The sequence below is a fragment of the Chiloscyllium punctatum genome, chromosome 10 (genome assembly GCF_047496795.1).
Source record: "Chiloscyllium punctatum isolate Juve2018m chromosome 10, sChiPun1.3, whole genome shotgun sequence".
Taxonomy (NCBI): Eukaryota; Metazoa; Chordata; class Chondrichthyes; order Orectolobiformes; family Hemiscylliidae; genus Chiloscyllium; species Chiloscyllium punctatum.
Genome location: NC_092748.1, coordinates 103,003,728 through 103,016,261, shown reverse-complemented (window position 1 = coordinate 103,016,261; position 12,534 = coordinate 103,003,728). Strand labels below are relative to the sequence as shown.

General features: G+C 41.7%; 1 protein-coding gene across 2 annotated transcripts in view; it reads right to left on the bottom strand.

The window, feature by feature from the left end:
• LOC140482415 (contactin-associated protein-like 5) overlaps positions 1 to 12,534 on the bottom strand; it is an 878,213-nt gene that overhangs the window by 744,311 nt on the left and 121,368 nt on the right. For both annotated transcript variants that reach the window (XM_072579896.1, XM_072579897.1), the window contains exon 3: positions 11,284 to 11,477. In XM_072579896.1, the coding sequence (XP_072435997.1) occupies positions 11,284 to 11,477 (194 nt within the window). The remainder of the gene's footprint in view (positions 1 to 11,283; positions 11,478 to 12,534) is intronic.

Below are 12,534 nucleotides of genomic sequence, written 5' to 3'. Positions count from 1 at the left end.
GAATGAAGAGCACACTAGAAATGTATTCTAACTGAAACCATGCAGTAGAATAAAACATAACCGATGTCACTCAGAAAGATTAAAAGCAGATAGATGTTTCCATGTGCACAAGAACTGCAAACAGCAAAAACTCTGGCATGAATTTTCCTGTGGGCTTTGGAAACTATCATCACGGTGTGTTGGGATTCAGACCACATGAGGAATGGTCACTTACCTGTGATATTTCCCAAATCGGCCAGTTAGTAGATAGTGAGTGGGCTGGTAAAGGATGGTGTATGGATGCTCAAATTTGAGGTCATGTAGCACTCGGCCCACTTTTCAGGTAATTGAGAGAGAGGAGTCCAAAATGGACCCATCTTCACTCTTCAACCTTTCTTAACTGAAACAAAATCTGGCTTCAGCAGCCAAGCCAAGCCATCCATCTGAAGGTTCAGGGTGGTTAAACATAGGTGGGAATGGCCTGAAGCCCTGCCTATCGCCATCCTATTCTCCACTGGGAGGAGGTGCCAGGAAACTGAGCAGTTCCCAGATGCTTAGGTGAGACAGGGAGGCTTACTGAAAAATGCCAATCAGACTCTAAAAATAAGACTTATCTCTATTCTAGTCAATACCCAACATTCCTGGGCAGGTAACCTTGTAGTGACCCTCTCCCATCTCCTTGAAATTACCAATGGGGGAGGATTAAGCCAGCAAATCAGCATGTTAGCTGGTGTCCTAAACTTACATGCCCACTCATATTCATGCCCGCCCCTTTCAGAGCCCACCAATTCAGACTTAAAGGACATTTAATTTGAAAAGTTCCATTGCAATACATAAATTTATGTACACGTACTGCTAACTTCAGCAATGCTTTCTTTGACAGATGGCACATCAAACTCAGCATTATATTAAAAAAAAATTGTCACACAAACTAACCCCCTAAATCTTTATTATGAATTAAATCCTATGTAATTTTGACAATTTGCTATTCTAAGAAGATCCAGAAGCCCCGGTGCCCATCTGGTAAAATTAATAACACATTCCTTTGAGAAAAGCTGCTTAAAAGATTTTTTAAAAGCTGGAGATAAATCTCAGTTGAAGAGCTCACTGTCTGTTGTAGGTCTTGATGTAGAAGTGCAGCTGTTGGACTGGGATGGACAATGTCAGAAGTCACATGACACCAGGTTATAGTCCAACAGGTTTATGTGAAATCACAAGCTTTTGGGGGTTGCCCGCAATATATTTGGGCAGCGGCTGGTCAGGTGATGTGCTGTAGCTATATATTGTGGGAGCTGGCGAACACCATTGTGAACAGCAGTGATCACATCTACATCAAGTGTTGATTGCTGGAAGAACTCTGGCTTAGAATTGATGATCTGGAATCTGAACTTCAAACACTGTGGCACATCTGGGAGGGGAGAGTTTTGTTTCAAGAGGCAGTCACACCTTGTGGATTAAGTAATTCAAATTCAGTTAATGATCAGGGATAACAGGATGTGATTGCAAGTGAGACAGGTAGGGGGATCCTGAGTTCAGGAGTAGAGGAGCCTCAGCTTTTGACCTAATCCAATGAGTATGAGATTCTTGCTCCCTGTGTGGATGAGGAAAAGGGCTACGGGGAGAATGAGCCAACTGACCATGGCACCATGGTACAGAAGGCCATTCAAGAGAAGGGAGCAAAAAAAAAACAAGTGGCAGTGAAAGGGGATTGTATAATTAGAGGGACAGAGAGTATCCTTTGCAAGCCAGGTTGGGAGTCCTGCATGATGTGCTGCCTGTCCGGTGCCAGGGTGCAGGACAACTCTGATTGGCTTGAAAGATACTGGAGTGGGGGGGAGATCCAGTTGGGTCCATGTTGGGACTAACAACATAGCTGAAAAATGTGTTGCTGGAAAAGCGCAGCAGGTCAGGCAGCATCAAAGGAGCAGGAGAATCGACGTTTCGGGCATAAGCTCTTCTTCAGGAACAACATAGGCAAAGGTAGGATGGAGGACCTGTTTGGGGATTATTGAGCACTAGGAACAAAATTAAGGATCACGTTCTCAAGGATCATAATCTCCAAATTACTGCCCAAGCCATGTGAAAATTGGCTTAGGGACAAGAAATTTAGGGAAGTAAACATGTGGCTAAGGGAATGGTGAGGGAAACAGGGGTTCCATTTCAAGGGGCATTGGAATAAGTTTTGGAACTGGGGGGATATGTACCGTGGGACGATCTCCACCCAAACCAATCTGGAAACAGTGTTCTGGCGAAAAAGATAAATAGGGTGGTCACTCGGACTTTAAACTTATTGGTCAGGAGGAAGGGAACCAGAGATCCACAGGAAGTATGGTCATAAATAAAACGGTAAGCAGCAGGTTAGCATGTATGCAGGAGAGATTAAGTTCAAGGCAGACTATGAAAGAAGCAAAAATGAAGGATAACTCTGGAGATATTAGAGCTGTTAAGAAAGCAGGATGGTAAGAAAGCTGGAAGAAAGGTACTTTACCGGAATGCTCGCAGCATTCGTAACAAGGTTGATGAGTTAAAGGCGCAAATCATCGTGAACAAATATGATTTGATAGCCATCAGGGAGACACGGTTGGAGAATGGTCATGGCTGGGAATTAAATATCCAGGGGTACCAGACTATTCAGAAGGACAGGCAAGAATGCAAGGGAGATGGTGTAGCTCTGATAGTCAGGGATGACATCAGGACAGTACTAAGATATGATATACGTTATATGGAACATGAGGTCCAATCCATTTGGGTGGAAATTAGGAATTCCAAGAAGGGAAATAACTAAACCTGCAAAAATGGCATGGCTATTATCATGGGGATTTAACCTACATGTAGATTGGTCGAACCAGCTCAGTCAGGGTAGCCTTGAGGAGGAGTTCATTGGTGTATCTGTGATCATCTTCTTGAACAGTCTGTAATGGAACGGACAAGGGAGCAAGCTATTCTTGATCTGGCCCTGTGTAATGAAACAGGAATAATTAATGATGTCAGAGTCAAGAATCCTCTTGGAAGGAGTGATCACAGTATGGTTGAATTTAAAGTACAGCTGGATAGTTTGTAGATAGGGTCCTGGGCTTGAATAAGGGAGACTATGACAGAATGAGGCAAGACCTGACTAAAGTAGATTGGAAACAGCGACTTTAAGGTGCGACAGTTGATGAGCAGTGGAGGACCTTCAAAGAAATTTTTCAAAGTGCTCAGCAAAAGTATATTTCGGTGAGAAGGAAGGACTGTCAGAGGAGGGGACAGCCTGCCTTGTTTACCTTCGACTCCAATGTCAGAGGAGCGGAACTCTGCCATTGGTGTCAAAGGAAATATGACAGGCTATCAAAGTGAAAGAGAAGTCATACAATGTGGCCAAAAACAGCAGGAATCTAGAAGCTTGGGATAACTTTAAAGGTGAACAGAAAGCCACAAAAAGAGCTATAAAGAAAAGTAAGACAGAGTATGAGAAAACAAAACTAGCACAGAATATAAAGACAGCAAAAAGTTTCTATAAATATGTAAAACAAAGAAGAGTGGCTAAAGTAAATGTTGGTCTTTTAAAGGATGAGAAGGGGAAGTTAGTATGGAATATGATGAAATTGCTGAGGCATTGAACAGATACTTTGCATCAGTCTTCACAGTTGAGGACACTAATAATATGCCAGTAAATGATGAAGAGACAAAGGTAAACAATTATTATTACAGAAGAGCTAGTGTTGGTTAAGCTAATGGAGCTAAGGATAGATACGTCTCCTGGCCCTAATGGAATGCATCCCAGGGTAATAAAAGAGATGGCAGAAGAAATAGCAGGTGGACCCTGGTGAATTCTTTTAATACCAGTTTTGAAGCTTGGCTGTAGAATGGATGGCTTTTGTGTATTCTTGGACTTTTTTTTATTTTAGACAGTATGTAACCCAGCATGGTAAAAATGGGTCCTCAATTGTTTGTTGGAAGTTGTGGATTTTTAAAAATGTTTCAGGGAGGCACCCTGGACTGAATGAGAAAAGCTTTCTGTTTCAATTAACTTTGGACAGTGTTTCAGTTTTGGAACAAGATGGCTATATAGAGCAGTACTCCCTCAAAATAAAGGATATAATGAGTTAGGTCATTCAAGGAAAGAGAAAGTATTGGGTCCAGACCAGATTAAAACCTAAAAGTGGTCATTTAAAATGAGTGCAATGGAGCTCAAGTGCATGTTAGCACCAGGAAGAAGCTATCTTAGTTGCAGTTTAAAAGTTGAAGTGAATCAAACCTACTGAAGCGTTAGATTGAGGAATATTGGTGTGAGGATGATATGAAAGGTGTTTTGTGAACTGTACCGGGGTGTCTAAGGTACTATACAAAAGTTGTTTTGTATCTTTTCAATGTATGAAGGAGTGTTGATGGTATTATACTTTTACTTTGAGTTTAAAACCTTTGAATTTGCGTTACATGTCGATAGTTCAGCCAATTCCATTTTATTTTCATTCCTTGAGTAATAACCATCCATTTCATCATTAAAGCAAAGTCTGCATTTATGATATGATCTGTATAAACATGGTTTCGAACATTGTGTGAAATAACAATCCAAGCCTTGAGAAAGGAATGAATTTATAAAGGGGTAAAAAGAAATTCAAAACGGAAATTTTCTTTTGGGAATACCTATAGCAGTGCTCCATTAACACTGCCATCGCTAAAAAAATCAAAATATGAACTCTCCATCATCTGACAGCTTAGAAATCCATTGAATTCATTAGCTTAACTGATATGTACAGTTCTCAGGGGTTCTGAGGAAGGGTCACTGGATCCAAAAGTTAACTCTGATTTCTGTTCACAGACGCTGTCAGACCTGCTGAGCTTTTCCAGCAACTTCTGTTTTTGTTTCTATTTATCTCAACTCCTGCCAAATTTCATGGAGGACATAGCCAGCCAGGATGAACTCACAAATGGAGTAATACTCCTGAAGCAAGCAACCTCATTAACATACTTAAATGAAGTAATTAGTCACCTGCAAAGCCCATTTCCTTCCCCACTGCCTTTCCCTGGACTTGCCTCCATTAAGTCCAGAAGTAGGCAAGTTGGGGTTGGCTTTGAGTGTGTTGATATTATTGAGCTGAATTGACCCATTTTTAAGGGGCGAAAGGTCCACATGTTTGACATAGTGGAAGTATCGCTGTAAGACATTGGCTTTGAAGCTGAACATTGGAACAGAATTTTATACATGTCACGGTTTGTAACTTGGCTGAGACAAGTTGGAGAAATATGTTTCTGTGTTCAACACTGACTAAACGCGGACAGAAGTTTGAAACAAATATGTTGTATTAATGATTGGAGTAAAGGCTGCAAATTGATATGGCATTGAAAGGTTGCCTGTGATTTACTTTGAGCAGGAATGACTGTTCTTTCATGTTCACACAATCCCAGTATGAATGTGGGAAAACCCAAATTCAATGCATAATTCCTTCTTTTTCTGACTTTGATCAAAGCACACAACACTGTCTTCAATGAATGTGAGGAAAAACAGCAGGGTAGGTTTTGATTTTGTACTGTACTGAAATATCAATGATAGCAAGTTGGTAGCCTGTTTTGAATGCTGAAGTTAAAAGAATGAAATTCTACACTCCACTGTAGATGGTTATCAGGCACAATAGTGCAGATACTGGATATCTGTAGTGTAAAAGAAAAATAAAGTGCTGGAGAGACTCATCAGGTCTGGTAGCAGCTGTGGAGAGAGAAAATCAGAGGCTCTGATTTTCATTCCCAGGTTTGGTGAGCAGAGGTGGGAAATTCCCCAGCTCCATGAACTTAGCCTTTAACAATGTGGGCTGCAGCCCCTGTTTCTGCTCTGAAAGAGTTGGGCAAGACTGACAGCTAGAGATGTGACCCTGAAAGCGCTGAGAGGGCTGCAATTTCCCTGAGGTCAGCTGGGTATGAAGCCAACACCGTATCCAAAAATCAATATAAGAGACTCAATTTGTAACATTTCTCCAGTCCTCACCGCTCACCTCCCTATATTCAGCATACCCTGTCCTTGCCACCTAATGGCCTCTACCCATTCGCCCATTCGTTTTCATAGCCCCATATTACCTTAATCCTCTCTACTATCTCCTTGATCTCTCATACCTCTATACCAACATAATCCCAACTTCTGCCCACCAGCCTACTCCCCACCAGGACAGCTCACCTAATATACACAAGTAACCAGATACACAGAGAAAAAAAAAACATTATACTACTAAATTTTCCATATTGTTCTAAATTCTATTGAGAAAAGCACACTCATTCACAAAATAAAATACATTTTTATGGGACTCATCTATTTTCATGATGCTTGAAAGTGCCAGATACTGTTTGATACTTCCTAACACTTGTTGACAGCTCTTGACTTGTCTTTTCTTGACCTTCTTAACACATCTTGGACAGTGGACAGTTTGTCAGTTTCTACAGTTTTAGGCGCTTTTTAGACAGAAAATTCTCTGAAGTTAACAGTCCCAAAGGGCAAATGTGAACTATCTCTGACACCCACACAGAAAAGTTACCAATATGTGCAATTCCCTCCTGCCAAAGGAGTACAGACCTCAAACACAAGGTGTCTTTGGACCATATCAACAGGGCTACCCCAGCCCTACAAAAAGATGACCTCATAATCCAAAATGAATTTGAATTAGAATCTCTACAGTGTGGAAACAGGCCCTTTGGCTCAACAAATCCACACTGACCCTCCGAAGAGTAACCCACCAGGACCCATTCATCTACACTATATTTACCCCTGACTAATGCATCTAACCTACATACCCAAGGACACTATGGGCAATTTAGCATGGCCAGTTCACCTAACCTGCACATTTTTGGACTTAGGGAGGAAACCAGAGCACCCGGAGAAAACCCACACATACATGGGGAGAATATGCAAACTCCACACAGACAGTTGCCCGAGGCTGGAATTAAACCCAGGTCCCTGGCGCTGTGAGGCAGCAGTGCTAACCACTGAGCAGGGACTCCAAAATCTGGTTTGAGTGGGGCAGATGGTCATTTAAATGACATACGTCAACAATAATGACAAATACTGGGTTTGGGATAGGGTTTAGGATTTTGGACATCTGGCATTTTTGGCACAATGGAGTGACTCGCCCCAGGTCTGGACTTTATTTAACACTTCAAGTCCAAGATGACTTTTCTTTCTAGTTCAATCTGCAAGTGTCATTATGGACTCAAAATAGGCAAGAGGAGGTCTCCCAGCAATTTCTAATTTTATATTGTTTATCAGATGCAGTTCCTTGGCAACACATAAGCTGTCTATTGACAAAGCATCATTCTGTAATTCTTTCAAAGAAAAGGCACTTGGAAGAAGACTTGATTATTTACTGTAACCTTGATTTCTGAAATTCGTCAGTTGCTTTTGGCAAATAAACAATGTTGCCAGGACAGTTTTTTTTTGTTCTTACTGAGTTCCACCTATGGCATCAAAAGTCACCCATGAAATATGAGTCCAGGCTGACATGTAGGCTGTAACTGAGTAACGATAGCACATCCCAACAGTAAAGGACATAAGTAAATTTGCTGTATTCTCACAGCAGCCTTGCAATGTTCTTTTTCTTTTCAGCCCAGATTTAGTGAATTCAATTTCACAACATGAATTAACGACCCAATAGATTGCTGGCTCAATTCCTTATTCATTGGACTGTTGTTCTTATTTTTCAAATGACCTTCAAGGTTGAAATGAAAGAATTGCTTCTGCCTTGAAATAAAAAAAATGCCAAACTGTTATCCTGGAATACAAATCTAACGTCCACTCAGTCAAAATTACACAATAAATTTGACACTTTTATTCATCAGAAGTAAACAGAAACAAACAAAATATAAATGTTAAAAAATAATCGTCAGTTGATTTTTGCAAAGAATATTCATGCATTGAGTCTCCTTAGAGAGAGCTTTCTTTCCACAGATGTGTATAGGGTGTACTCTTGCGAGTCTGGTCTTGCCAACAGCAACACATACTGTTCTGCGAAGGTCCATGTAGTTTGCTGGCATTGGCATTGGAGCAATGGTTTATGGAGTCAAGGATAAAGAGGGGAATGTTATGTTCATGCTATCGGGTGTCTTTTTTGTAGGGTGTGTGCAGAGGGGCATGTAAAATCTAATGGATGGCCATCCCACTGCTTTCCCATCCATTCCCCCAAGGGTTCATGAAATAACAGTGAAATATACAGCCTACCGTCATTTCCAGTAGCAATTAATAGACAATTGAGCTTTCTAATAAAGCAATGGAACCAAATAATACACTGCTCACATGTTGTTGGTGTTGGGCAGGGGGACAGACAGATGGAAGTGGGTGGGCTGTTTATTTAAACTGAACTGGTTAAAAAATTGGGAAGGAACACACCATGATTGATGTCACCATGAATGCCCCTTGCTTTCTCAACCCCTTGCGTAAGGCCTGGTGACCCTTGGGTTCAACTGACTGCAAGTAACCTCTCTCGTTAATGAGAGATCAGCAGATGGCCCTCTAAGATGATGGGGGAGATACTAAATGAATATTTTGCATCAGTATTTACTATGGAAAAGGATATGGAAGATATAGACTGTAGGGAAATAGATGGTGACATCTTGCTAAATGTCCAGATTACAGAGGAGGAAGTGCTGGATGTCTTCAAATGGTTCAAGGTGGATAAATCCCCAGGACCTGATCAGGTGTACCCAAGAACTCTGTGGGAAGCAAGAGAAGTGATTGCTGGTCCTCTTGCTGAGATACTTGTATCATCGATAGTCACAGGTGAGGTGCCAGAAGACTGGAGGTTGGCAAATGTGGTGCCACTTTTTAAGAAGGGTGGTAAGGACAAGCCAGGGAACTATAGACCAGTGAGCCTGACCTCGGTGGTGGGCAAGTTGTTGGAGGGAATCCTGAGGGACAGGATGTACATGTATTTGGAAAGTCAAGGACTGATTTGGGATAGTAAACATGGCTTTGTGTGTGGGAAATCATGTCTCACAAACTTGATTGAGTTTTTTGATGAAGTAACAAAGAAGATTGATTAGGGTAGAGCAGTAGATGTGATTTATATGGACTTCAGTAAGGCATTCGACAAGATTCCACATGGTAGACTGATTAGCAAGGTTAGATCTCATGAAATACAGGGAGAACTAGCCATTTGGACACAGAACTGGCTCAAAGGTAGAAGACAGAGGGTGGTGGTGGAGGGTTATTTTTCAGACTGGAGGCCTGTGACCAGTGGAGTGCCACAAGGATCGGTGCTGGGCCTTCTACTTTTTGTCATTTACATAAATGATTTGGATGCGAGCATAAGAGGTACAGTTAGTAAGTTTGCAGATGACATCAAAATTGGAGGTGTAGTGGACAGCGAAGAGGGTTACCTCAGATTACAACAGGATCTTGACCAGATGGGCCAATGGGCTGAGAAGTGCCAGATGGAGTTTAATTCAGATAAATGCAAGGTGCTGCATTTTGGGAAACCAAATCTTAGCAGGACTTATACACTTAATGGTAAGGTTCTGGGGAGTGTTGCTGAACAAAGAGACCTTGGAGTGCAGGTTCATAGCTCCTTGAAAGTGGAGTCTCAGGTAGATAGGATAATGAAGAAGGTGTTTGGTATGCTTTCCTTTATTGGTCAGAGTATTAAGTACAGGAGTTAGGAGGTCATGTTGGGGCTGAACAGGACATTGGTTAGGCCACTGTTGGAATATTGTGTGCAATTCTGGTCTCCTTCCTATCGGAAAGATGTTATGAAACTTGAAAGGATTCAGAAAAGATTTACAAGGATGTTGCCTGTGTTGGAGGATCTCAGCTACGGGGAGAGGCTGAACAGGCTGGGGCTGTTTTCCCTGGAGCGTTGGAGGCTGAGGGGTGACCTTATAGAGGTTTACAAAATTATGAGGGGCATGCATAGAATAAATAGGCAAAGTCTTTTCCCTGGGGTCAGGCAGTCCAGAACTAGAGGGCACAGGTTGAGGGTAAGAGGGGAAAGATATAAAAGAGACCTAAGGGGCAACTTTTTCACCAGAGGGTTATATGTGTATGGAATGAGCTGCCAGAGGATGTGGTGGAGGCTGGTACAATTTCAACATTTAAGAGGCATTTGGATGGGTATATGAATAGGAAGGGTTTGGAGGGATATGGGCTGGGTGCTGGAAGGTGAGACTAGATTGGGTTGGGATATCTGGTCGGCATGGACGGGTTGGACTGAAGGGTCTGTTTCCATGCTGTACATCACTATGACTCTATGACTCTCTGACCTTCACATCCTTCAAGTGGTGACCTAAGGGTAACAGGGGCTACCCCCTGCCGAAAGCTTTCACAACCCATCTCGAAAGGTGATAACATCAACCTCCCCCCACCCACCTCCCAATCTCCCCAACCTCCCTGCTTCGTCATCCCATCTGGACTCTAATCCTTTCACACTCTAAATTCCAGGACTGAACTGAGTTTGGGATCCATTGTTTTTCTTCTTGGGTCCTCTTCACAGTCCCAGCAGTGTCCCTTATGGATTCTGTGGCTACTGCAGGCGCCCACCAGATTGTCAAATTATCCATCAGCTCTCGAGGTAGGACTTCTTCTCATTGAGAGAAGAGGCCTCACTCTCTCCTCCTTTAAGCCAACATCTGCTTCTTATGTTTCCATTGGTGAGTGAAACTAGGATGAGAGGGCACTGCCTCAAAATTAGGGGGAGCAGATTTAGGACTGAATTGAGAAGGAACTTCTTCATCCAGCAGGTTGTGAATCTGTGGAATTCCCTGCCCAGTGAAGGAGTTGAGGCTTTCTCATTGAATGCTTTTAAAGCTAAATAGATAATTTTTTGAACAAGAAAGGAATTAAGGGTTCTGGTGACAGGGAGGGTCAGTGGAGCTGAGGCCACGAAAAGATCATCCATGACCTTATTGAAGGTGGAGCAGGCTCGAACGGTTAAGTGGCCTACGCCTGCTCCTAGTTCTTCTGTTCTTTTGTTCTTATTGCTGTGAGGTGAACTTTTGGCTTTAAAGATAGTCAGTTTGAAACCAACTACTATACTGTGGTGGGGTTAGATTGATGGTTGAGTAATACAAAGCATCTTGTCCAGTAAAAATTCAGCCTACAGAATGTTAAAGTGCAGCAACAATGATAAAATTGGGAACCATTTTTGACCAAAGACAATAAATTACAAAGTTGAAATGGAGGTTAAAAATAGCACAGAGTATTTGTATACATGGAAGTAAAATTATTAATTATTCCAACAATTGTGTGAGCTATTTGCATTACAGATTGTTCTTACTTCACAATTAAAATTTTCATCTTTATCTAACATTTTATACTGAGAAATTGAAAATAACCGTGTAAAAAAAGCATACCCAAATACTGTCTTCCTGACGATATTGTTTCCAGTTCCTTCCAGTATCACTGAACATCAGCAGGTAACTTATAACCCAGTCAGAACTACCATATCGACCTTGAGTTGCTATGGCAGTAATCTCTGTCCTCTCACCGAGATCTAACTGCAACCATTGGTGTTTATTTGATTCCAGTGGGGACCAGCCACCTGCTCCTGAAATACAATGTTTTTGAAAGCAATTGGTAACATTGGGTTATTGACTTCAAGTAGTCAAGAAGTTCAAATTATGCATAATATTTAATAAACCAGCTTATTTTACATTCAAATCATGTTCTAATTAATAGAAAGCAATAGATATGTTAATTTCAGAAGATTTGTAAAGAAGACCTGATTATAATTTGTGAATTAATTGTGCAAGTGTAAAAAATGCTTGCACATTCAGTGGTTGAAGACAAGTTAAGTAAATTGGCTCTATATTCACTGGAGTTCAGAAGAATTGAAAGGGATCTCGTAGAAAATTCTGAATAGGCTTGATAGGGTGGATGCTAAAAGGTTTTTTCCTGCTGGCTGTGAAATTGAAAGTGATGGGGTGGGGCGCAGTCACGGGACAAGAGGCTAATCACTCAAAAGTGAAATGAGAAGTGACTTCACTCAAAGGGTTGTGGAATACTTAGAAATCCCGACCTCAGAGTATTATTGGATGCTCCATCACTGAATACACTTGAGACAGACAGCTTCTAGGTCTCTTAGGGAGTGAAGGCATAAGGATTGTGGGCAGGAAAGAACAGTTGAAACCCAATATAAGCAATGATCAAAATGAAAGGGTGAGTAAGCTCAATGACTTCTAGTCCTGCTCTTATTTCTTGTGCTAAGGCAAATAGGTTCAATGCAGTTAAGGGGAATTGAGATAAATACATGAAGGAAACAGTCATTGAAGCACATGATGATTGGGTGAAGTGCAGTAGAGAGCAAAGAGGCTCATGGGGAGCATACGCAATGACATATATCTGCAGAGTCAGACCTACTTTTGTGAATTTACATTCTCACAATGTGTTTCTCCTTCCACAATGTGCAGCTGAAATGTTAAAGATGGTCACACAGCTGGGACATTACAATTCATAGAAACGCAGAATCCCTACAGTGTGGTAGCAGGCTATTTGATCCATCGAGTCTACACTGGCTCTCCAAACATCATCACACCCAGATCCATCCTATCCCTGAAAACCTGCATTTCCCATGGTTATTCACCAAGCCTGCACAGCCGCGGATA